The sequence below is a fragment of the Solanum lycopersicum genome, chromosome 8 (assembly GCF_036512215.1).
Source record: "Solanum lycopersicum chromosome 8, SLM_r2.1".
NCBI lineage: Eukaryota > Viridiplantae > Streptophyta > Magnoliopsida > Solanales > Solanaceae > Solanum > Solanum lycopersicum.
Genome location: NC_090807.1, coordinates 62,029,677 through 62,055,949, shown reverse-complemented (window position 1 = coordinate 62,055,949; position 26,273 = coordinate 62,029,677). Strand labels below are relative to the sequence as shown.

At 34.9% G+C, this 26,273-nt stretch overlaps 4 protein-coding genes across 4 annotated transcripts; 2 read left to right on the top strand and 2 right to left on the bottom strand.

Moving 5' to 3' along the window:
• Window positions 1–4,036: 4,036 nt before the first annotated feature.
• Window positions 4,037–6,298, top strand: LOC101257692 (hypothetical protein At1g04090-like). Its single transcript, XM_004245896.5, has 2 exons — window positions 4,037–4,402; window positions 4,626–6,298. The coding sequence occupies exons 1-2, from the start codon at window positions 4,306–4,308 to the stop codon at window positions 6,203–6,205; spliced, it is 1,677 nt and encodes a 558-aa protein (XP_004245944.3). The 5' UTR covers window positions 4,037–4,305; the 3' UTR covers window positions 6,206–6,298.
• Window positions 6,299–6,524: 226 nt separating this feature from the next.
• Window positions 6,525–9,294, bottom strand: LOC101246652 (ubiquitin-fold modifier 1). Its single transcript, XM_004245946.5, has 4 exons — window positions 9,010–9,294; window positions 8,819–8,916; window positions 7,410–7,442; window positions 6,525–6,763 (listed from the first exon to the last, which is right to left on the bottom strand). Exons 1-4 carry the CDS (start codon window positions 9,093–9,095, stop codon window positions 6,684–6,686), a joined length of 297 nt encoding a protein of 98 aa, XP_004245994.1. The 5' UTR covers window positions 9,096–9,294; the 3' UTR covers window positions 6,525–6,683.
• A 742-nt stretch (window positions 9,295–10,036) lies between these two features.
• Window positions 10,037–19,963, top strand: LOC101264543 (uncharacterized). Its single transcript, XM_004245918.5, has 5 exons — window positions 10,037–10,638; window positions 12,591–12,721; window positions 14,331–14,453; window positions 15,168–15,295; window positions 19,428–19,963. Exons 1-5 carry the CDS (start codon window positions 10,428–10,430, stop codon window positions 19,738–19,740), a joined length of 906 nt encoding a protein of 301 aa, XP_004245966.1. The 5' UTR covers window positions 10,037–10,427; the 3' UTR covers window positions 19,741–19,963.
• Window positions 19,964–20,385: 422 nt separating this feature from the next.
• On the bottom strand, window positions 20,386–25,517 carry Rmc (CYCLOPS/IPD3-like protein). The gene is made up of 11 exons (NM_001282316.1): window positions 25,323–25,517; window positions 25,122–25,174; window positions 24,497–24,634; window positions 24,210–24,258; window positions 24,086–24,138; window positions 23,108–23,805; window positions 22,799–22,842; window positions 22,378–22,423; window positions 21,563–21,611; window positions 20,739–20,867; window positions 20,386–20,543 (listed from the first exon to the last, which is right to left on the bottom strand). The coding sequence occupies exons 1-11, from the start codon at window positions 25,515–25,517 to the stop codon at window positions 20,420–20,422; spliced, it is 1,578 nt and encodes a 525-aa protein (NP_001269245.1). The 3' UTR covers window positions 20,386–20,419.
• Window positions 25,518–26,273: the final 756 nt, after the last annotated feature.

Below are 26,273 nucleotides of genomic sequence, written 5' to 3'. Positions count from 1 at the left end.
TCTATGAATTGCTTTTCAAAAAAAAATGTCTATGTATTCTTGATTGAAAAGTAATAATAAATGTATCTAATGTCTTTAATGAAATAACAAAAGCGTGAGATAACTTTATCAGAAATATAAATTTCAATTACATATTCCACATACTACAACAAAAAGATCCTAAAATATGTACCAAACAAATGACTTATTTTTCTATAAAGTACCTAAACATCAAAGTTTAACGATAATACAATAAGATTATTTTGAGAATGCAATTACTTGTGATAAGTCCACGGGTCTATATATTAGTATATTTTATTGTGTTTATATAAAATATAGCACTATTTGTGCTAATTTTTGATGATATGATATTTCATATTCATGAAAAATTCAACACTCTATTCAAATAGTAAAAAATAATTAATATGTTTTAGTTTTCAATTTTAAATTTTTAATAAACAGAAAATAAATTAACAAAGTAAGAAAATCAGACGATTCAATAACAATATTATAAACATGTTTGTGATGATCTATGTATAATTTGAAGGAAAAAATATTTCAAATTCAAATTAAAGAGAACTCTCTAACTAAAATCTTAATCTTTCATCACTCAAAAATTAAATAGAAAATGAAAGACTCATATAAGAGAAATGATGATTTATACAATTTAAAAGTCTATATGTGAAAATAAGAGAATAAATATATTGCATAAAAAAAATTATAGCTACAAAAAATACTATGTGTGATTCTCAAAGGTAAAATTATTTTACTATTACTTGTAAATTATATACTTTCATCATATTTTTTTTTTTGAAATTTCACCTTTTCAAAAATGAAAAAACAAGCTAAGGAAAAAAAATAAAAAGGGGGAAAAGGAACAAATAAAGATTAATAAAATAGAGAAAAAAAAAACCTAGTGAATATCTTAACTGAAACTACGTTATAAAAACACTCAGATAAATCATTATATCTTGAATTCCAAGAACACTTTAAGTTGCATCACAAAATAATCTAAAAAGAGACATATTCTACAATAAGAGAGAGGGGGACAACAAAGAAATAGTGTTAAAAATTTGAAATCTTCCAGTTTCGGAAAAAGAAAATTGATGAAGGCCAGGGGATGCATGAGGAATCGTCGTTGTCACTGTCGAGAAATTGCTGCAGGCACCACACTTCATATGATTGTCTTAAAGTCTTTTATTTCTTAACTAAAATGGTATTCATATATATTACATGCCTTTTGAAATGTATGAAGATGAAATGACTTGGACAAATATTTATTATTTTCAATTGCATTTTCGCTTATCCTATTCATGGTTATTTAAATGTAAGTTTCAGACTGTTGTCTTTTCAATTATCCTAATTATTATAATTGAAATGTCAATTTATTTTTCAGGTAATTAAAAAATTAAAATATTATGTTTTTATTTTTATATAATATTATATATATTCAAAATAAAGTTTAAATGAAGGACAAATTCTTAATTCAACTTTGAGCTAAGGGGTTTCCCACTTTTATATATATATATATATATATATATATATATATAATTGGTATAATATGAGATATACTTCTAGAAGACTAAATTATGCACTTAATTTGATGCTTAGTTATCTATTATCTATTAAAGATTTAAGAATCAATTCTTGCTTCACACATCTTATTCTTTTTTTAGTGACAAAATACTCGTGTTCTAAAAATTCTAGAATCGTCTCACCATGATAGGGTGGGTGTACGTTGCATATTTTCTACCACTCAATATTAATTAACTTTGACAAATTTCTTCTGTTGGTCACCTATATGCATCAAACATGTGTTTTTCATGTTATTGCTGCATTGAAATTGGCTATACTTTAAACGTCGATAGAGTCAGAATTTTTATCAGTTAATTTAAAAATACAACGTAAACATAATCAAGCTAAGGAGTTCAATATTTGTATGTATAGTACATTGTAACGACCCGTTTAGTCGTTTTGAGCAACAGACTTCAATTCTGGAAAAACTAGCAGAAGCGACGGACCCCACGACGGAACGTCATGGGCACGACGGACCGTCGAGGGTGTCTCGTCCCAAAACACTTAGAAATTCTGAAATTTGGGTGCTGAAATCGACTCTCTGAACTCTGTGACGGACACGCAGGACGGACCGTCATGGGCACGACGGACCGTCGCAGGGTCTCATTTCAAAACACTTGGAAAATCTGAAATTGGGTACTGAAAATTGACTCTCTGAACTTTGTGACGGAATGGCAGGACGGACCGTCACAGACCCTTGGTGGAAATATTGGGTCTCTGAACCTTGCGACGACCTGCAGGACGGACCGTCGCAGGCACGACGGCCCGTCACAGGTTGCGCAAATCCCAGGCAGAATCGGATTTCCTTACACGTTTTAAGGGACGTTTTGGGACTATTCTTTCCTTAATTATAGATTTCGTGGGTTTATATTAATAACTCAAATTCTTGGGGGTTAAAAGAGGTAACCCTAAGTTAATTAGTGGGGTATTATTGCCATCTTTATTCTTAATTATATACTAATTAGGGTAAAAGAAAGAGGGTTTGAATAAGAAAATAGAAAGAACAAGAAGGGAGAGAGATAAGCGATCGAGAAGAAGAGGAAAACACCAAGCTTTGAGGATTAACTTGTTTGATTTCAATTCTTCGGTGGAGGTAGGTTATGGTTTTCATGCTTTCATAGTAAACTCTTAATAGAGAATGATATGTATTGGTAGTATTGTAAACCCTACTATATGCTTAATTGTATGTTTGCATGAATATGATTATGTGATTGTGATAAGATAAGCATGATGAAAATATTGAATCCCAAATCTTGAAAAGAAACTTTAATATACATTATTAATGATGATGCCTTGGTATAGAAGAAGGCTTGATGAATTAAAGCAATGGGATTGATGATGCCTTGGTATAGAAGAAGGCTTGATGAATTAAAGTAATGGGATTGAGGATGCCTTGGTATAGAGAAGGCTTGATGATTTACAGAATGATATTAGTGGATCGGGTGTCACGAACCGACACGTAGAATTAGGGGATCGGGTGTCACGAACCGACACGTAGAATTAGGGGATCGGGTGTCACGAACCGACACGTAGAATTAGGGGATCGGGTGTCACGAACCGACACGTAGAATTAGGGGATCGGGTGTCACGAACCGACACGTAGAATTAGGGGATCGGGTGTCACGAACCGACACGTAGAATTAGGGGATCGGGTGTCACGAATCGACACGTAGATTTAGGGGATCGGGTGTCACGAACCGACACGTAAATTTAGGGGATCGGAGTGTCACGTACCGACACAAGAGGATTAATGAATATGAGGGAGCGGAGTGTCACGTACCGACACAAGAGAAATAAAGATAATGAATCTTGAAAGATGTAAATATACTCAATCTAATGAACATGATTCCCAAATGAGTATGGTATTGAGGCTTGAGTCCTCATGTGTGAACTTGATGGTACTTATTGATGATTATAGTACTTGTTGTTGTTACACGTTGAGTTTTATAGTTGATTTACGATAATATTTGATATATACTGTTCCCTATTTTGAGTTGGCCGATGATATCTACTCAGTACCCGTGGTTTGTACTGACCCCTACTTTTATGTTTTTCTTCTTGTTATTTGTGGAGTGCAGCAAACGTGCCGTCATCTTCGACTCAACAGTAACTCAAGCCAGTCTTCGTCACACCGGATCTTCAGGGTGAGCTAACGCTTCTAGCTTGGACTGGATCTTCTCCTTCATGTCTTGATGCCTTGAACTTCCGGCATGGACTAGCTTCTTATGTATTTTTAGCTTCTTAGAAACTCTTAGAATTAGTAGTTTAAAGTAGATGTTCTTGTGATGATGACTTCCAGGTTTTGGGAATAATAGATGTTGAATATTGATAGTTATTGAATTGGTTTTTATTAATGAGTTTAAGTCTTCCGCATTACTTTCTGTTGCTATTACATTGAAATGTTAAGGTTTAGATTGGTTGGTTCGCTCACATAGGAGGGTAAGTGTGGGTGCCAGTCGCGGCCCGGATTTGGGTCGTGACATACATATATAGTATTCTTGAAAACTAGCACTTTTGCAAATAAAGCTAAGAATTAATCTCTTTAGTGATAAGCAAGCAAACAAAACTTGTTCAACTAAATTACTTGATGGGACCTGTAAATTAATTAACTACATTGGTCTACAATTCTCAACCACCTCAAAATTGGAATATGCTTTTTTTTTGGGGGGGTCATATATTTACTTTGTTACAGGATATGTTTCTAATCTATCCTAAGTTGCAATTCACCAAAAAAAAAAAAAAAAGAATCTCATGGGAAATTGCATTCCTTTTCTAAACAAAGAAACCAAATCTTTGCCCATTGATACAATTTTCAAGCTTCCATCACCATTGCCCAATTGGCCACCAGGTTTGAAACTTCACTCTCTTAATTATCGCTAAATTGCTAGTACCTAACGATTTTTAAAAATAATTTGTAGCAAATTTGTTGCTAGTTATATGAACAACGTCAAATTTTACTGTTTAGCTATAAAAATTTGTTGCTAGTTATATGAACAACGTCAAATTTTACTGTTTAGCTATAAAATCAGTCTGTCGCTATAAGTTTATTGATGTTTAAGGTCTAATGACAGGAACAGGAGAGTTTGGAAGTGGATATATTGATTTAGGAGGGCTAAAAGTTTGCCAAATTGTGACATTTAACAAAGTTTGGGCTATTGATAAAGGAGGAACAGAGAATCTTGGAGCAACATTTTATGAGCCTTCACAAATTCCAGATGGATTTTCTATGTTTGGATGTTATTGTCAACCAAACAATAAACCCCTTTTTGGTTGGGTACTTGTAGGGAAAGACAATGTTGGTGAAATCCTAAAGAATCCAATTGATTACACACTTGTTTGGAGTAGTGAATCCTCAAAGTTCAAGAACAAAAATATCAATGATCATGGCTATATTTGGCTACCAATTCCACCTGAGGGTTACAAGGCTTTAGGCCATGTTGTCACTACCTCACCTGAAAAACCTGCCTTAGACAAAATTCAATGTGTTCGATCCGATCTAACGGATGAATTAGAGGTTGAGAGTTGGGTATGGGGTCAAGGTACAACAAGTAAGGTGAATGGTATCAATGTTCATAGCGTAAGACCTCGAGAAAGAGGCGTAAAAGCACAAGGGGTTAGTGTAGGCACATTCTTAGCTAGGATCACAAGTGATAAAGATGATGAGTCTAACAAAACCTTATCCCTTGCTTGTTTAAAGAATACTAAGTTTAGTACCTTTTCTTCTATGCCTAACCTTAGCCAAATTCAAGCATTATTTGATCAATACTCTCCAATTATACACTTTCACCCTAAAGAAAAGTACCTTCCTTCCTCTGTCAATTGGTATTTTGCTAATGGTGCTTTGCTATATCAGAAAGGTCAAGAATCAAATCCTAGTACCATTGAACCAAATGGCTCAAATCTTCCACAAGATGGTCCAAATGATGGTGCTTATTGGCTAGACTTGCCAATTGATGAGAAGGACAGAGAAAAAGCCATTAAAGGAGATTTACTAAACTCTGAGGTTTATCTCCACATTAAGCCAATGTTAGGAGCAACTTTCACTGACATAGCTGTGTGGATTTTCTATCCATTCAATGGACCTGGCACAGCTAAACTTGGCCTAGTTGATGTACCCTTTGGTAAAATAGGTGAACACGTAGGTGATTGGGAGCATGTAACACTTAGGATCAGCAATTTCAATGGGGTGTTGTACAAAGTTTACGTCTCGCAACATAGTGGAGGGACATGGCTTGATGCACCACAAGTTGAATTTCAGAATGGTAGTAACAAAGTTGTGGTCTATTCTTCACTAAATGGACATGCCATTTACCATAAACCGGGTTTAGTTTTACAAGGGGGTGGAGATATTGGGATAAGAAATGATACAGCTAAGAGTAACTTAGTTTTGGACTGTCGGAAGAACTATTCAATAGTTGCTGCTGAAAATCTTGAAATAATCGCGCCAGCATGGCTAAATTATACAAGACAATGGGGACCAAAGTTAAGTTATAGACTTGGGGATGAGGTTAAAAAAATTGAGAGCTCATCGAAAGGGAACTTGAAAGGTGCATTTGAGAAATTGGTGAAAGTATTGCCAAATGAAGTTTATGGAGAAGAAGGGCCTACTGGTCCCAAGTTGAAAGGTAATTGGAATGGGGATGAAGTGTGACTTGTAAAAGGAAATAGAATTGAGGCCTTCATGCAAGTCTGTTTTTTATTTCTAAAATCTCCATGTGTAATTGATCTCTCCTTTTTATTTGAACTCATTCGTAATCTAATTTTTGTTTACCTACTTCCAAAACAAGGTGTATACAAGTATCTTAACATAAAATCTAATCACCAGCATATAGCTTAGTTGTTCACCAAACGTTAAGATACCAAATGACAAAAGAAGATGAAAAGGATTACAAACATGCATTAGAAAGTACACAGAAACTGAACCAATTCATTTAGCCAAAAGAAAATTGCAGAAACAGGGAAAGGAAGGCTAGATAAAAGCAGTCGCAGAACCATTTTATTTGAATCTGATATTCAAACTGTACTTAAATTACAACATTAAAAGATGGGACATCTAAACATAATGTGCTACTCATTTGGGAAAGGATATTTCCCTAAGACCTAGGTAGATGAAATATAGAGCTAAACATTCAGAATGAGATCCATGAAGCACCAACCCTATCCCGAGGAATTAGGCGTAGTTCAGACCCATGTTTAAGAAAGACGTTACCTGAAATAACATTCAAGTTGAAACAAGTTCAAAACCGGATAATCTAAGTTGAAAAAATTCAGAACTCAATGATAAAATATATAATCACATCAGTGTAAACGAAAAAAATATCGCAGCCAACTATGGCTGAAGAGAGACAGATAAATCCACAATGAAAAGACACCAACTATTTCTCCTCGTATTCTTAAAATGCTCCAAACCAAAAGAAAAGATAGAGAGAGACGCGCAACAATTTTACTCTTCCACTAACTAATGAAGTTCCCTTTATAGCATTTCTAGACAAAAATTATCACAGTTCCTTGAGCTCCATGCAACTACTCGTTCTCCAGTAATAGGCAGTACAATTAACAAAGACAGAAGAAAGAATAAAAAGAAAAAGCATGTACATAAATTTGCATGCTTTCTTATTTCATCCATAAACTAATAAGGTAAGCTTAAAGATAGACCCAATCTTCGTAAAACAAGAAACTAATCCTTGAATATTCCTTGGATCTTAATGCAATAAAGTTTTATCAGAAATGAGAAATATATATTTAAAACTTCCATTCCAGATATTATTATCATTCACAACAAAAAACCATTATTTAGCAGGGGAAAAAAGATATGGAAGATAACTACAAAATATTCATGCGAAGTGTAACATTACCTGCACTTTGTTGAGGATTAATTCCGACACCATCTGTAACAAGACAAAAGAACAAAAATATTATAATAAAAAAAAAGGAAACGTGCAATAATAAGAAGTTTATTGTTTTTACTCCTTTTTTCATTGAAATTGAAGACCGAAGAATATCATAGCATTGAAAGGACTCGAAGATACTACTTTTTTAGTACCAAACAGGAACCCCACATTTACATTGCCAGTCCCATACATCACTTTTCTTAACAGGAAATATTTCAATAATGTCCTTTCTGATTTTTAATCTAAAAAATTATTTGAGAATTTAAGATTCACCAGAACCAACTTTGACCTATGAGGAACTGATGACGACTACATGCCATTTTTATTCATAGGTACGAAAAAGGGTTTGATAAGAAGGATTACACCACATCAACTTAATTCAGAGTTCTCTTGAGTGTCGCGTTCCTTGACTAATTTGTTAGTCTAATTGCATAATCCGTGGGAAAAAAAGAACTTCCTGTAGTTAAATAACTATAACCAAGACAAAGAGAGCACCTAGAAGTATGCAAAATTTACCAAAAATATCTGCCCACTGGACACAAAAACACCATTCATGACTCGTGAGACAAAATAACAGATCCAAGACCACCTAAAATCCCAATACCCCAAACCCAAATTGAGAAATTGAAGGCTACTAATGCTATAAACCATCATTTGGTCTAGTTGATAGCTTTTTTCACAAGTATTCTATAGTCTTCATAATTGTGTTGTTTTTCGTTAGAATTTCTCGTACTGGGTGAAGGAATCGGCTATTGTCTCCTTATAAGGACCTTAGATCAATATGAGCTGACTTTTGAGATTGAATTAGACTCCATTTCCATTTCTTTTACAACCATACCAGTGCCAGATCCATCTCTATTCTTAGTTAACTTAGTTGTAGGACTTTGAACCCCATATTATATGTCCAGGCTCCAAATTTACAGCCCTGAACATATAGAAGAGTGTTGGTTATAAAACCTTCTATTTTATAAGTCAACATGTTTTGATAATATACACCAAGTCAGTCTCCATTAGGCCTCTGACAATCCTCACCTCATCAGCTAGTTTATGCCATAATTTTAGGCCCCATTTGCATTTTCTTAAACTTGCTCGTCTCCTCATTCTTACTATTAAGTCTAATTTCATCCTGTACTTATATTATTATTGAAGTTCCACATTTATCCTAAATGAAATCAAAAGTTCATAATTTCACTTGATTATTTAATCAACTCTGCCTCAATCCCAATTTGGATCAACAGATACAGAATTTATTGTCTTTTCGGGAACAAACTCTGGGTTTTTCATGTAAAATCTCACGTATCCTAATCGAGCTAATCTAAAACTAATAAAAATAATAAAATCCATAACTGAAAACAAATGAAGGAAAATGATACCATTAGTTATGATGGCGCTTGTTTGAGGAGGGACTTTGAATTCCTCAGCCGCAAATTTGAGAACAGCGGTGAACGGAGCTGCCTCCGGAACGCTAAAACTGATCGAACAATAAATTCGGAATTCAATTCTAAGTAAAAACACAATCAAGTATCAATTTTACGGAAAAAAAAATAAACAGAGGAATACGTACACTTTAAATGGCAATTTGGGATCGGAAGTTAGAGTGACTTTGAACGACACTTTTCCGCTGCCACCAGCACCACCGCCACTCGCCATTATTCCTCTTGTTTCCGATACTGCAACGGGAATTTTTCTGTGTTTTGAAGAAGCACAAAAATCACGTTTGATTTTGCTCTTAATTTTCAGTTTTGGGCCGGCCCGAATTACAAGATGTGCTGTATTAGCCAATCAGAAGTGACCACGTAAGCATACGTGTGCATGATTACATTCCATATACTCATTTATACTTTTAATCGTATCCTCCTTTCTAAAGTTAATTTAATTAATTTTTAGATTTAAAATAAATTAATTAATTAGATATATTAAATAATTTTTTTTAAAATATTTAAAAAATCTCAAAAACTTCCAACTTCAGTTTCGAGAATCAAAGCACCAATCAGCCATTATGGTTAATGGGTGCTCACGAAAACACTATATATTTTCAATATTTTTTTATATGCGCGTATAAATTTTTCATTAATGGGTGTACGAACATTTTATATTATATTGGATTTTGTATTTGTGATAGTGTACGAATATTTTACATTATATTGGATCCGTATTTGTCTATCACGTATTTTATTTTTTTATTTTTATTATTTAAATCATAAATATATGATATTATATAATGACAATGAACAATATACAATATATACAATCATTATATTCATTAAAATAATACAGTACGATATTAGAGTGACAAAATCAGGTTAATTCATTCAATCTGCAGTTAAGCTTGAGTTGGTTAAAATCTGCAGTTAATTAGATATGTCCTATATAGTCATAATAAGAATATTTCTTAAATTAGGTATTAAAATAATTTAAAAGAACAAATAACAAAATTAAAATTTAGTAAAAATTGAGTCTTGATGTGTTATTTAATTCATTTTGATCCAATTTAAAGTGGATCGAATCTTGATCCAATTATTATTTTAATTCATTATAATTCGCCTACGTTTAATTCAACTCAACTCAATATCACTCTACATGATATAATATAATATCAAACCCTGTTTCCTAAATATGAATACAATATTTTGATTTTGTAAGTTTTTTAAATATACATTTTTGTTATAATTAACAAATCTATTAATTGATGAGTTTGCCAAAAAAAAAAAAAAAGTTTAATTTGAATTAGTTACTAAAAGAAAACAAAAATGAAAATGCCCACGGGAGTCCGCCAGTGCTGAGCTGACTTACTGAACCTGAGTGGAAAAGACTGACGGCAAAATCCCTGAAAAATATCTTCAATTGAACCAAAACATTTAATATTCCGATCACCGGATGACATCTCCGGCTGCCGGAACCCTTCTTGATTTCCCAATCTAACCTTAAATCACCCACCTACTAGTTTTTCTCTACTGCAATTCTGCAAAACTTTCAGCTTCCATGGATTTGGTGGAAAATCCGGAGGAGGTAGAAGAGAAGAGAAAGGAGATTAGTGGGTCAGCTCGGTTGCGCAGAGTATTGGGGATTCTTGTCTTTTTCTGTGCCTTCTTTACAATATCATTTTCAGTGCTTTATTTAGCTGTTTTTCTTGGGAACCTGTCGATTTCCAGTCCAATATCTCTTCCGTCTCAATGCAAAATTGTCTCTAGCAGTAAGTTGATTCATTTACTTGATGAATTTGCTGGTGGGTTTTGTTTTTGGAGTGTTGATAACTTTTTCTTTGCTGAATTTTGTTGGTGGGTTTTTGCTTTTTGGAATCTTGGTGGTTGCTCAGAAATGGAGGGTAGTTTGATCAGAATTAGAATCTCCTATTTGTCAGTAACCCTTGTTGTGTTTTTAGTATCATGTATGGCTCAAAAGTTTTGATTTTGAATTTGATTGGTGCTGGTTGGATTTTGGTTATGCTTGGTTGCTTTGAAATTGAGGATCCCTGAAAGACTTGAACATAATTTGGAGTTCAAATGGTGGAGAAGACCTTCATTCTGGCATTACCATCCTGTGGTTCAGAACTTTGCACTCAGTCGCATTAGTGGATTTTGCTTTCTTTTGGTTTCCAGGAATTTTTGTTGAGAAGATTGATCAAAATTATAGGCAGGATGAAAGACTTCCACAGGATATTCATTTGATCTAGAGATAGCATATGATAGTGTCATAAAGTCATTTAGTGAATAGTAGAGAAGATATAGATTCGTATGAGATGTAAATGTGCAATAAAAGATATGTACAAAGGAGAGTTGCCAGTGTAAAAACAGTGGGAGGAGATACGGAAGAATTTCTTAACTGAAATAATGTTGTCATAATTGATGAAATTTTCTATGAAATCAACTAGAATCTCAATCTGTAAAAGTAGCATATTCATTCGACGTAATTTGGTTGAAACTTTGGAGCAAAGTTCGTAGGAAAATTTGTTTAGAGCAGGAAATATTTACTGATATAGTCTTCTCGTCTTAGGTTGCTATTGCAACTTTCTGTGTCAGATTTGCTAGTAAATTACACTGCCTTTTTATGGTTTCCGAATAAGTGTAAGTTTGATATCATGATTGCAAATTGATCATGAGTTCAAGAGGGAAAGCTTTTTGATACAAGTCACTTCATGTATCTTAGTCCAAAATTGACTCACTGGTTGGAGTGTTGTTTATTTTATAGCTTTCCCAGTGGTGGAGGTGATGTAATATGTATAACGCGGTGTCAAGCCACTTTGTGAAGTGGCTGCCAAGGGTGTCGTTGCATATTGCGGCCGCTCTTTTGCTTTTTAGCAAAAGAAAAAACATGTCATTTATTATATCTATAAGGATATCCTATGGATCAGCATGTTCAGTATTGGTCATTACTCATTAGCTTCAACTTAAGTTAATGCAAAAAGAGTTTAAGTTTTGTGTAGTGACGATGTAAAAATTATTTACACAATCATGACATTAATAAGGTAATTACGGAAAATCTGAAGTAAACAATAATTGGTAACTTGATAAAATTAATAGTAACCTGTCATAGTAGGTTAAACTACATTTATGGTATTAAGAATCTTAACACTAGTGCCTATAACTTATAATCCATTGAAGAATAATGAAACTTGCTTCAAATACAGTCAGACAAGTTGCTTGCAAAGGTCATCCCTACTTTTGACACATGTATATCCATATATAATAAACATAACAGATAGATACTATACATGTCCGATGGAGGGCTAGACGCACGCATAATCACATCTATGTAGGGAGTATGTCCCTTCTTATTTTGTCTAAAGTACCAAATTACCCCTTATTACATGTTGCAGCTGCAGTAGCCGAGAAGCTTTTCGAAGTTTTTCCATGTAGGAGATGAATTCCCTCCTAGTCTAACAACTTACTTAGACATAATTGCCTAATTTGATTAAACAATATTATTAGCAATAATAGACTAATGCATCCCCTCTTCTTTTTTTTTTTTTCCTTTTTTGATGTATACATCTTGAAACTAATTTTTTGTAAAATAGTTACAGCCCTGTTACCAGGAGCAATGACAAAATGGCATATCCTTGTTGACACATAGTACAGATTGGTTTAAATCTCAGTTCGTTATTGGTTTAAGTTTCAATCTAAAGCAATTATTTTATCTTCTTCACAGGTGTGGATCTAAGGTCATCTAAAGTCTGTGAACTGGGCTTGTTGAATTATAAGGCAAAGCATGTTCTATACCCTTCTGAAAGGAAAAAGTTTCGATGTCATTACGATTACTATTGGGCTTCTGTATTTAAGGTGACTACCGCTATTTATTGTTCATTTAGATATTGTTTTCCATTTATAGTTCTTTTGGTGCACATGTTGATAAGTTGATTGTATCAAATCATCCATTGATGCGGTTGAAGTTCTTGAAAAGGAACATTGTATACTAGTTGTGTATGAGTTCTGTCTCCAGGATGAATATATAATAAAGTTCTTACTTGTCAATAAAAGATAAATTTCTTATACAATTGACCTGAAATTATAGTTTTAGTTCCATCTTTAGTCAGAGATTCAATTTCACAAGGATTTTGCTAGCGAATGATTTTGTAAGTCATGCATGTTGTATGCTGGAAAACTAGTTCAATTGGAGATTGATTATTACCCCTTAATGATACGGGAGGTAATAATTATGTACAAAGAACAGAGCTTCTTGGTATCAGAGGAGACAAAAGTTTATTTAAGCACTCTGGTATATATCTATTTCTTTTGGCTTGGAAAGATATTAGTAATTTAAACTTTCACTTTTCCCATAAGACGACATTTTTCATTGAATGTATTAAATAATACATGGCTCTGTAACTTCTAGTTTTTAGCAGAATTGGATTGTGTATTTTGTCACTTGTAATATTCTAATTTTTTCCTTCGGAATGGCTCAGTTGGTTTGGAGGGTGGTCATCCACACGGATGACCCAGGATCGATCCCCCCACAATGCCCATCGAGCCATAGGGCTTGCCTTGTGTGGTTTATATCCCTTGTATGGTCTGCAGATTATTACAAGTGGGGGTGGGTTTATGCAGTGAGCACACCACAGAGTACTCACCCGAAGGGCAGAGGTTGTTGCGCTGCGGGTTATATTGGGGTTCCAAAAATATTCTAAATTTCACCTACTGTACCCATTTTTACACCTTCTTTATATACGTTGTGATATTAATCAATTTGGATGACAATTATTCCTATGCCTTTTGGATCTTCCCTTCTCCGTGTTATCCTCTCTCTTCCTTTGGCGTTCCATCAGCCAGCAGGAGTCGATGCATTTGAAGCTAAAAATTACTTAACAATAAGGAGGTGGAACGTTTCAGCTTGGTTCTATCCATGGATCACTTGGTTCTGACCTTTATATGTATTCCTTCCTTGGGTGGAGGCATTTGTTACAAAGTATTTCTAATACATTCTTACATGTTTAGTTTGGAGCATGAATCGAATATGGGTTACTTCTAAATGTTGCTGCATTTTGTTATTTTTTATTTATTTCATTTTTGTGGATCATTTTGGTATTTATTGTCTTCTTTTTTGGGGTGGGATTGGCAGCGGTGGCGGTGGCAAAGAGATATTGATTGTTTACAAAAACACTCAATTGCTTGCTTATGCATTTCTCAAGAACAAAATATATCCTTACATGTTTATCACGGAGAATGAGTTATCCGAAAAGAGAATGCATATCCTGGAGATTGTATCGAATAAGAAATACTTTTGAGAGTTGTTGCATCTTCTTATTTTTTTCCTTTTCTTGACTATTTTTTTTGTTGTTTTAGTTTTGGGTTTCCTTTCTCTTTTTTTTTTGTTGATACGGAGATGGATACTTTCTTACTGATTGTGCAGAATCACTCAATTGCTTGCTTGCTTATGCATTTTGAATAACAGGTCGAATACGTGGATCATTCAGGTCAGGCACGATCTGCGCTGGCAGAGGCACCTAATGAGGCCCTTCCATCTGATTGTAGACCAAACTTCTCTGGTGCATGGTTGACAAAGGATAAATTTGAGGTAGTTACTGGACATTGTACACTCACTATTGTGTAAGAGTCTAAGAGAAACATTGATTTACTTATAGACGAACTTCTTAGCATGAAATTTATCCCGGTTAATTGGTATAACTTCTGTTTATGCCTTGTATTACTCTGGGATAGTCCTTACTCCTAGATTGGTGACATGATTTCTCTACCAAATTTATACCTGGGGTGTTCCCTTCTGCAAGTGTATTTAACTCTAGCAGAACGATAACCTTAATTTTCTCTTTTTACTTTCCAAATGAACTAAATGTTGCATGCCCTATTTTCCAGATAAAGCTGTCAAATAACTGATTTTATATTATGCAAGGGCAATGAATTCTAAAATTAGTAGCTGTTTCTAGGAATTCTAAAGAGGATTATTTATCTGAAAAGGAACCCTTGATCAACATGAGTAATTTTTGTCTGTTTTCTGATGTATATGTTTGTGTCTAGTGCTACATCAAAAAGTTGATCCTAGATTGTAAGGAGGTTAAGCATTCAGTTGGTAAGTTCTTCCTACTCACTGAAATGGTGAAATTCCAAGAATTTGTTAAATTTTATGTTATCATATAGTCACTATATATATCTGTTGCATTTTGTGAAGCATACGGTCCCAATAATGGTTCTTTGAGGAAGAATCAGTTTAATCCTGTTCATTTTATTTCAAAATCAAGTATCTTCATCCTGTTGCCTACCCATTTTTTTTCAGGTAAACAAGACTTACAAGTGTTGGTATACATTGGGAATATCTAAAGTGCACATATATCAAGCTGGCTTTTTTGATTGCGACGCAAAAGATCCATCAACTATTGAGATGTTTATTCGATATTTAATCTTGTGAGTATTATTACTTTAGTAAGATGTTGTTCTTGTTCTTTCATCTTTAATGTGTTCGTGACGTGATAAAAAATAATACACCCAAATGTTAAATAAGCAAGGAATATGCTCCCCCGGCTTAGTTCTAGTGGCAAAGGTTGAGAGACCTGTGACCTAGCCCTGCACATAGGACTAAGCCTGATATTTAGGTGGAGAAATAGAGGGTGGCCCCATGTCCCTGAGTTTAGAAGGTTGCGGTTGGTCCATATGGTTATATACATACAAACATACACACACAAACATTAGTTCTCAAAATTTCATGAGTTTTTATCTGTTGCCTCCTGGATCTTCTTTCTTGATGTTGAGTCTTTTTATCGTTTTGATATCACTTGATATCAATTGCTCATCTACTTTTATGATGTTTCGCACCACCCCTGCTCCTCCTTTTGAGGATCAATGAATATCAAATGTTGGTTGAGTTTCTTTGATCTGCCCATTTTTCTAATGTACGTTGCAAGTTTTCCTACTTGGTCTGCAGTCTGCTAATAAGTGGTGAGTATAATGCATTTCCTTCTTCCCAGATATGATAGTTAAAGTTTCATAATCGGCTTCACTCTTACTTATATTGCATGGTTAGGTTCTGAATACTCTCCTCCTACTGCACTTTAGTCTCCCTGGTCAATAACAGAAAGGTGGAAAATATCAGCATGTCCATTTCCTTAATTTTGGTCATGCTTCCTAACAATAATCTACCTTTGTGTATGTTATACGCAAATCATTTGGTACATAGGATTGGATGGGATGTCCCATTGTTATTGCCATCCAGTCCTGTTAAATATTTGTGGTTAACACATTTTCAAGGCAAAGTTAGAAACTATTAGTTTCAATCATTGAATTAATTCTTTCTACCTCACAAAGTTAGGGATAAGGTCTGCATACATCCTACCCTCCCCATACCCTACTTGTAAGATTACACTAGGGATGTTGTTGTAATCATTGAATTAATAACCAAAGTCATTCCAGCACTCTTCAAATTTACCTAATTTGAAATTATACTGCACTAACAAGATTAATTGAAGAACTGGAACATTAACTTTAATAGGGTAAAAAAGGAAACAAAATGAGCAGAGGGAGAAGGGGAGATCCGGGATGTTGATCAATGAGAAGGAAAATGGTCAAAGAGGACGACTGAAACCAAAAGATGTTGTTTTGCAGCTCAGTTTCAGGTGGAGAAAGGGAAGAAGATGAATTGTAGTGCAAAAAGAAGAAGGGGAACAGTGGAATCACAATGAGAAGGGCATTGTGTTTGTGCGACGAGAAGGGTAGTGGCGTGTGGCCTGCCAAGAGGAATAAAGACGACTAGGAACTTCTAGGAGCTTTATATTTAGGCTCTGAATGGTCATTTTGTATTCTTATCAGAATGAGCCATAATCCAGGGAAATAATTCCTGCCAAACCACAGAAGAGAAGATATGGAGCGTCTTTCAAATGATAAGATACTGAGGTTGTCCAGACAATTAATCCCCAGTTATGCAATCTGCGGACATACCAAAATGTTGGATTTGGCTGGGTAAGTTTTTATTGTGACTTTGATCCGTCTACCAAACGACCTTTTAAGGAATTTCATCCATCATCAAGAATCTCCCCAAATGCCAAACCATAAAATAGTCTCATTTGCTTCTTCAATTCCTCCGTACATTGCATGCCATGTTGCCTTATTATTGGTGCATCGTTCTTTTTTTAAGGTTGAACCGATCGGTAGCCCCTAAAGGTGGCACGACTTTTCACTTGGACACCTTAAGCCTTGACTTTTGAACACTTAAACAACTTAAATTTTGGGTTATTAAACTTTTTTCTTACAATCATTTAAATGTATTGCACTCGCACGTGACGTGGCATGATGACTAATTAAAAGAGGACATGTGGCATTTGGGTCTAGAAAAATAATTAAAAAATAAATTATAAGAAAAAGTAATTATAAGAAAAAGTAGAAGAAACTATTTTTTCAGAAAAAAGGAATAATAGAAAACGTACTTCCTAAACCCCACATGCCAACCCCTCCTTCCCCTGGCCATTAGAACTCCCTCACCAGTAGACATCCCCCTCTCCATCTTCTTACCTCACATTTCTCAATTGTTTCAAGGATCTTCTTCCCCATTCTATATAAGGAGGAAGAACTGAGTTTATCTGAAAAAAATTAATAAATCTGTATGAACATTCCCGGAAAAAACAGAGTGCTTGTCGGAAATTTCTTGAAACCCAGATCTGAGTTTATATCTATATTAGACCAAAACAACATTCTTGACTAGAAAAGGAGTGAAAAGATTCTTTCTTTGAGGAATGGAACAAAAATGGCTACAATCAGGGGCGGGGGTATAAGCATCATAGGACCTGTGGTGGGTGGTAACATGACATTTTCAGTGACCAAAAGGGCTTTACCCAAGTTGAAACTGAGCTCAGAGTTAAGTCTCGTGACGTCTCAAGTGATTGGTCTCAAGATTTCAAGCACCCATTTGAGCTCTCCTGCTCCACTTTCTGTTCCTTTCAATCCCATCCTTTACTATGTTGCTCGTAAAAATGGAGTGTTTTCCGGTGAACAAGATAACAATGGTAGAAGATTTGTTGATGGTAGAATATTAAATGGAGAAGAAAGAGAAAAAGAATAAAGAAGTAGGAAATAAAAAGAATAAAATAACAAAAAATATGATTTTTTTAGGCTCTTCATACGTCTATTTGATGTGAATATCACACAAGCTACCAAGTCAGCGAAAAGTGTAAAATGACACAGTCCGACCTTACTTTAGTTGTTTACAATGTACAAGGCTTACTTGAGTCTTGAGGTGTCTTTATGCCAACTTTAGGGGGCTACCAATGAGTTCCGCCTTTTTCTAGTGACTGAGAAATTCATTTTTCCAGCTTCGGAACTCGGGGATAATGGGCCACGCGCTCTACCTACTCCACTTAAATACCAAACTTGGCACAATCTTCAAACTCCTTTTTGAGATTAAACTTATTTTCATTTTGGATTGTGGCATATATCTTTTGAGATCAGTAACAATTTTTATATACCAATCTACAGGCTGTGCAGAGCCATATTTACAGAAATGAAGCTGTCAAAAAACCATCCAGTCTCTACTTACAAAGATTCTAAAATTTTAGGATAGATTCAGTGCCCATTAGTAATTTTTCATTTAAACCAAAAATGGAACAACGATAAGGAGTTCATCTTAATCTTCTGCATTGGAGTCCCTTACCTTTAAGTCATCTCAGATTTCTTTCCCCCCAAACATCGACCAAATGCAAGCTGGTATCAACTTTCATCTGCTTTTTTCTCTGTGTGACCTCCTCCCCTTTCCAGTACTTCAGCAAATCTAAAGAGCTTTTCGGCATTACCCATCTGATACCTTTTTGAGTAACAAGCAAAACACAGGTCTTCCCAGTAACATCATAGTTATTGCCCCATCACAACAGATTGCAATTGGTCTCAGTTTTCATGCCACAACAATGATATCTAGAACACAGTACCTCTTTTTTAGATTTTTTTTCAGTTAAACAGACCTCTTTGACTACTAACCACATAAACCATACCACTTTGTATGGAATTCTAACTAACCTTCGCAAGCTAATTTATTGAAAGTGTTACCTTTTCAAGTTAACTTATCAAAAATGTTACCTTCGCAAGTTAACTTATTGAAAGTGTTACCTTCGCAAGTTAACTTATCAAAAGTGTTACCTTCGCAAGTTAATCACGACATTGGTTTAGAGGTGATAAACTCTACACTGTTACTGAACATGAATAAGCTCAAAGTATTGAGTTAGATTAGAAACACTAGCTCTACATTACTTGAAACTGGAATTTAATATGTTAGCTTAGAAATGGTCTGTCAACTTGCGGACACTAACTATGCAGCTGATGTTTCTTGAAATTGGTCAGGAATGAAATGCTAGGCCATATTTTCTAGTAGTCATCCAAGAACAAGAATAAATTCATTGAGTACTAGTTGTCAGTTTGCTGTTATTTACCTTTTTAGCGTCTTGCTACACCCTATAAGTTTGTCAAAAGAATGGCATGAATGTCACATTGAAATCTTAATAGGTTTACTTTCTCACTGCCAGCCTTATTCATTTCTCTTAATTGGATATTACTGTGGCAGGTTCATGAGGATATTGAAGTCTTGGTATGTTAGTGGGGTTTTATACTGGCACTGGAGATGGGAAGCTGTAGCCGGAGTTATTGCTGGTTTCTGTACTTCCATAATGACAGTAATTCTTTTTGCACTCCTACGGAAGTTGTTTTCTTGCATCTATCAACTTTCTGTGGTGAGAAGGTTTACTCTGCCATTTAATAAAGTCCGTTTAAGGAGAGTTTGTTTCCTGCTAGCTTATGTGTCATTTACTAGTTGGTTGGCCGTTCAATATTTCAGACGGATTGGTCTCCCTGAAATAGCAGTTTACTATAGCATGTAGCACTCATTTTTGTAGAAGTGCTAGAGCGTGTTGGCAGTTCAAGTTGAAATATGAAATTGTGTAATATCTTTGTACCAGTAGACACAGTTTTCACATAGCGTTTCTACCATATGTTGTAATCTAGTTCCTTGTGTACAGAAAAAACTGCAGGAATAAATACTAGTAAAAGTTTATCCCAGAGCATTATTCTGTGCCCAGGTGAATGAAGTCTAGTATTATTCTTTCTCTGGTGCTTTTTACTTTCTACTTTGTGTTCTTGAGAAGCGACAACACTTTTCTAAGCTAGAGTATTATTTTGTTATCTAATTCAAGGGACATCCTCAAACAAGATGGAACAATAACTAGAGTATTATTTTGTTATCTAATTGATTACACTAGCCAAAATTTGGTTGCTGCCATTTGATATGTTTTTCCACTGATTCTTAGTCTGCTGATGCATTACCACACTTACTGAAGAACATTGCTATCTTATTGAGGATGAAGTTTATGTATAATAAGACAGCAAATCGTCTACAGAACTTAGAAAACAAGGAAATTAAATGTACTTATCACTTGACATTTGGATTACAAACTAAAACATGAAACTTTGAAATGAATTCAGCCTACTTTCCTGTGCTTGTAGCAACCCCATAGGACCTCTTAAAGAAACACGTCTGAAGCTGCTAAAGAGTAACAGTATCTAAAACTTTCCAGATTCTGAAATGATCCTCTCGATTTCTCCAAGAAGGCGCTCTTTTTCCTTGACCAAATCCTCATTCTGCTTCTGCAGCTCTTCAATTTGTGTAGTCTGTTCAGAATCCTTTCTGTGATTATGCAAAAACTCCGATTAGTCACTTCTTTATCATTTCATTGTTACTACAACTATATGGGAAGAGAAATCTGAAGATTGCTTCACAGAATTGATAGCCACATAGTAAGTAGTAAACAAGCTTGGAAACACAGACAAAGTTGTTGCATGTTCTTGGACTAACATTCCTCAATGTTGTGTTTGAACGTACCTGTTCATAAACGCCAGGTTAAGTTTAAGTGAACGAACTTCCTTCTCCAGATTGTCACAGCGCTTCACAAGGGATTGCATATCTGAAGGAATTGCTGGTGTTAAATTTCTCTCTTTGGCTTCTGCCATTCTGCATCAACATTGAAACCGATAATAAGCTTATGAAATGGATCATTTTCTATAGAGAAATTTTTAAGTGGCATACACATGAGGAACCACAAACAAATAACCCTTTGCTTACAGAATAAGGTTTGCCTCAACATATCAAAAACAAATCTGTACAAAACCTGAATAGGCAATGAAGTTTGGATAGAGACGCGTTTTGGACAATTTAGGTTATGAAAATTTCAAATACAAGGTTGAGTCAGGTACGAATAGTTAGTTTGAAATATAATCCTAAGCTTAGTCATACAAAGTAGATAGAACAGGAAAGACAACAAATATAGAGAACTAAGAGAAGAGAAACAAAACATCTGGGAGTTGCCCATGCAAACACGAGGCCAGCAGTTTCGAGCAGCCTAAACTCTGAGTAGGCCATGAAGTTAAAGCATCAGAAATTGCAAACTTTTTGCAAGTATATGTGATGAAAAGCATGAATCTGATGTTCACATAGTTCAGGCATTACAGAATGTCAAGGTTTAACTAGGCATCTCATGCTTTTCTAATTCTCTTTTCTGATTTCTGCTTCATATCATTGTAGGAAAATAAAGCCAATTTCTACATGCAATAGTCTTACCAACCACAGAAAAGGACTAATCACTAAGAAGGAAGGTAGTCAGAAAAAGAAAAAAGATTCATGCAAGTTTTGACGATAGTTGTACATACTTCCGAGACCGCTCCACCCTTCTCTTCTTCTTAGGATCTCCATTTTCCGCTGCATTTGTTCATACCGGTCAGAAGCGAACAGCATGAAAATAATTAAGTAACATCATGCATGTCATGTAATATAGCATCATGTGCAATTAATCCATAAAACTTATGATCTAACATAATTGCATAGGTCATAAACCTCAATATAAGAATGAAAACAGATTGCTAGCAAAGTTGGCACTAGAGCTCAATTTTTTCATTAAATAAGACAGTTTTAGTCTCATGGTAAGCATGGACATTTCACATTTACTTCGCTCTCTCTTTTGAGAACTCGTTGATCTTTAAAAATTGTCAGAAAGAATAGAACGAACATCTTATTCCTTCTATTCCCGGAACAAGAAAGAACTCTTAAGGTCAATATTTATAGATTTGATTCTTACTTTATTTTTTCCAGTTTCACTCCTTTGATTGCATGATTCATTTTGTAACCTTCCTAAAAATATGCAATCAATTTGAACTAATTTCGGTAGTATTGCAGTGCCAACATATTCCATAAGTTCTTCCGATATGCCCATTGCTTTATTGATTTTCACCCAACAATGGATCTAATCTAAACTACTTTGGAAGTTTCAAGATAGGAAGACATAGGGAGACAGAGGGAGAGAGAGAGTCTGCATTAATGCAATAGGGAGCAACAGGCATGCCACTACCATGTTTGAAAAGAACATGATCAACGTTGGTGCATTTACAAAAACAAAAAAATAAACAGATATGAAAGTGAAAAAGCAAAGATGTGGTATTAATTCATTGCAGTCAAATGTCTAAGTTACCTGATTGTACAGATGTTAAAGATCCATTTCGAACTAAACCTTCTTTCTGCGATGTACGAACACATAGGAGAAATTATCATCAGCCTTAACCATCTCACTATAGTAAGTTGAACATTAGGTAATGTTGTTTCCAATTTCATGTTGGAATTAATGCATCAATGTTTAGTCTTCCGAAATTGTCTCTTAGTTTTTTAAGAAGTCTCTTTAGAATTTCGTAGTACATGTATCTAGTAAATTGTGATACATGTATTTAGTTATTTGTGAAAGACTTTTTGTTTTCTATTTTGAGTAGTACAAACAGTGATGTAGTTGATGACTGTAATCATTTCGAATGGCCTTAAGTAGCCTATAATAAACTTGAGCATTCTCTAAAGATACTATTTTCCTTCCATATTCCAAGAGCATATGAGTTAGAGAATACCTTTTGGTTGTCCTTCACGTTGTCATATATTCGTTCTCTAATATCTGCAGTTCAACAGTAAATGGCTATATTAACAAACTTGTGCGCAAAGCACAATGCTAATTGTGGAGAAACAACCATCTCAAATAAGTGCACAATGTGAAATCTAGAGTTCCAATTAGTATTGTTTAATTTCTTAGTTTGAAAAACTAAAAATCATCTCTGTTTGAAGAAAGACCTTGTTTATACGAATTTGCTAAGACGTGCAAGTTGCAAATAGAAAGCAGCATAGATAATTCAATACAGACAGCTTATTTATGTTATATTTACCTCTAGCAGTTGAACCATTTTCTGAGCTCCTTCCATATCCGACTTGATTTCTACAGCCCTCGTACATATTTAAAGCTTGACTTGCATTGCTCAGGCCATCATATGCATCAAAATCAATTGAAAGTATTGGTGCTGCAACAGAAGATCCACTTTGAGAAGGTTCCTGTGTTACCATGTCTATCTGGATTGGGTTTGAGGGAGCCATAATACTTTCTAAGACGGCATCTAATGACCCTTGAACTGTTTGTGGGATCCCCGTATCTCTGACTTGAACAACAGGTGTGTCCTGATATGTCCCTTGATTCAGAGAAATATGATTCCCTGGATGTTGATTCATGTCGGAGTTACAAAAGATTTCTTGATTACCATAACACCCCAACATATTCTCCTCAATGGCTTCCCTCGCAGTATGATAGTTTGTCAATTTCTTCCTCTCTAAGGTCCCCTTTAGCATGCTTACAACAGAAGAAATATTATCCACACCATCCACTTGCTGTGCTTCAAAAGTTGATGAAGAAGAATTTGATGGAGACATAAAAGTATTAGGTTGGTTGGTCATTTCACACATTGACATGTCAGTGTACCCAGTGGGATGAGAAACTTCTTCTTTGAAGCTATTAACAGCATTTCCAGGTATATTTTGCAAGGATTCACGAGCTAGTGAAGACTGTGAGTTTTGCATGGCTGCATACCTCCTCCTACAGAAATTTTTAGGGAAACAACCAAATATCGCAAGGAATAATCAGCATCCAGCAATAACAACATCAGTGGACTACATCTATGGGAAAAGGATTCTCCAATTAGTTTTTGGTTATTTCTTGTTCGTGGAACCCTTCAATTCAAACTAGATAAAATCAATCTATATAAGAAAACAAGAAATTCTTGAGGGTCTAACCCAAGTTTATATATATAATGCTGAGTAAAGCAACCAAGGATATTGTTTCCCAATCTCAATAAAGGATGCAATATGAAGGATACCTTAACTCAGATGAACGACTTCTCGTCATGGGCTGAGAGCTATGGAACCAGGTCTGCAAGAAATCTCTGTATGAGATATCAAAGAGAAATTCCACGAAAAGATATCAGCAATTACAGAACAAACCTTGGCTAAAAACAGATTACTAGCTTGCATTTCCCTATCTGTCGCGTTCCTGGTGACAAAAGAATACATGGTTATTACCCCCCAAAAATTTCAGAATGACTAATAAGATGATAAAAATGCTTGAAATATCGATATTGGTTGAGCAAGCTGGATAACCTACAAGGCCAACCAAAAGAGTGGCAACAAGAGAACACATTGCAATAGCCCCCCAAAGTGCAGTTCTAATCATAATTAAATCATACATGCCTAAAGTGGTAAAGGTAGCACACAAGAAAGATAAAGATCACCTGGTTGAATGTTTATTAAGGTTGCTAGATGATTCAATGGCAGTACATGTATTCTGTGGCTGTTGAGTATCGGCCATTTTTCTTTTCTGAATCCCCTCATTTTGCTGACTGGATAGACCAGCAAGTTCACTGGAGATCCTGCATTTTAAAACAAAAGGATGTCATAAATCTGATGCATCTCTCCGCTGATATAAGTTTATCGTTCCCACTTCTTGTAGCACCACGTAAAATTGAATTCAGAAATTAGAGTGAGAAGTGTATATATAAGTGACAGAAATCATAGCTACTCTGAGAAGTCGGCTTCCGTTGCATAACAGGAGGAAAACTGGAAAAGAGCTGAACCTTTCTCCTTTTGTTATACTTAATGTCCACACTATTCTCGGAGAATTGAAGTGAAACGAAGAGTTGAATTGTATCAAGAAAGGATGAATTTCTCACTTCTCAGTGAATCCTCCCTGTGGTAACTTTCTCTACTCCTAAACAAACTTTACAGTGTTCTATATATTGTAACTGTTGCATCATGCACAAATATATCTTAAGAAGAGAAAAAGACCTTTGAGTACTCTCTCAACAACAAGCGAAATGATAAAAGTGATTGTCTTATTGAACATCCAAACAAACTAACCTTCGTGATCCTTGTCGACCACGAGCCATTGGTGTAGAATCACTGCCATTATTCTGAGAAGTAAACAGTAACGAATCAGCTAAGATACAAAAGACATAAGCAGACAAATATAGAACTGATATACATGCCAAAAGTTGGATTTTGAGAATGCAACACAGTTAGATGAAAGTCAACATGTATAAGAGTGGAAAGAGTTCTTGCCTCTGCACTTGTGAGCCAGCTTTTGAAAAGTTCCTCACTGTCGGTTCGAAGAGAATGAGGGATGTTTCTAAAACCTAACATCTCCATTGTAGGAACTGGCACTCCTCCTACTGAGTTGTCCATCATAGTTCTTATGAACAATTCTTCACTTGTGTTTCTATAGAAATCTGAATAACCTCTTCCCTCCATTTCCATTCTCTTCCCTCAACTTCTCAACACGGAAGTACACTAAACTCTACTTTCTACCAAGATTTATCAACACTTCCACCATTCATCAATCCCTCAACACATATAGGTAGCTACAAGCCTGTCTATGGGTTCTTAGTTTCACCCTATATCTTTCATATAATGCAAAACTCATAAACTCAAAATACTAACTCCGCCTCTGCCTCGACATAAAAACCCCATCTAGAGAGATTCAAACTAAAAAGATAAACTTTTGATCAAAAACTATAGTTAGTACTCAAATGATACAAAAATGATCACAGTCACAAGGACAAGTTTTTTATTTTAATTACTCAAGTAGAGATATTGCATAAAAAAAAATATGAAAGACTTTACTACTAAAACATTGAAGATTAATACTAACAACTTTGTTGTTAAAAAAGAAAGAGAACTTAGTGTATAATTGAAGCATCAAACGTCACATTCAAACTCATCTTTTTGAGTCAGAAAAATTGACAAACATGTAGTGGGCTTAATTAAAAATTATTGCAACAATTAATAGAATTAACATAAATCCAAATTGATTAGATGCCAATCACCTTATACTTGTCTCTATCCCATGTGAAAACTAAATATTTTTCCTAAGCTGATTTTATCTGTCATTCAGCGAGAGTAAATTAAATAACATACTGTGAAATTAGGTCTTAGACCTAACTCACACCCCAAAAGCTAGCTCAAAAGGAGGAGGATTGTCCAAGTCTCATCTCATTAACTACCGATGTGACA

Excerpts from the sequence above, each read along its gene's own strand:
- Rmc (NM_001282316.1), bottom strand. The coding sequence starts at position 25,517 with ATGGAAATGGAGGGAAGAGGTTATTCAGATTTCTATAGAAACACAAGT. Across the intron at positions 24,635-25,121 it reads GGTCGACAAGGATCACGAAG|GATCTCCAGTGAACTTGCTG; the intron begins GTTAGTTTGTTT and ends TTTAAAATGCAG. Across the intron at positions 24,259-24,496 it reads CTTAATAAACATTCAACCAG|GAACGCGACAGATAGGGAAA; the intron begins GTGATCTTTATC and ends TTTTGTCACCAG.
- LOC101246652 (XM_004245946.5), bottom strand. The coding sequence starts at position 9,095 with ATGGCGAGTGGCGGTGGTGCTGGTGGCAGCGGAAAAGTGTCGTTCAAA. Across the intron at positions 8,917-9,009 it reads CCCAAATTGCCATTTAAAGT|TTTTAGCGTTCCGGAGGCAG; the intron begins GTACGTATTCCT and ends TTGTTCGATCAG. Across the intron at positions 7,443-8,818 it reads AAGCGCCATCATAACTAATG|ATGGTGTCGGAATTAATCCT; the intron begins GTATCATTTTCC and ends GTCTTGTTACAG.
- LOC101257692 (XM_004245896.5), top strand. The coding sequence starts at position 4,306 with ATGGGAAATTGCATTCCTTTTCTAAACAAAGAAACCAAATCTTTGCCC. Across the intron at positions 4,403-4,625 it reads ATTGCCCAATTGGCCACCAG|GAACAGGAGAGTTTGGAAGT; the intron begins GTTTGAAACTTC and ends GTCTAATGACAG.
- LOC101264543 (XM_004245918.5), top strand. The coding sequence starts at position 10,428 with ATGGATTTGGTGGAAAATCCGGAGGAGGTAGAAGAGAAGAGAAAGGAG. Across the intron at positions 10,639-12,590 it reads ATGCAAAATTGTCTCTAGCA|GTGTGGATCTAAGGTCATCT; the intron begins GTAAGTTGATTC and ends TCTTCTTCACAG. Across the intron at positions 12,722-14,330 it reads ATTGGGCTTCTGTATTTAAG|GTCGAATACGTGGATCATTC; the intron begins GTGACTACCGCT and ends TTTGAATAACAG.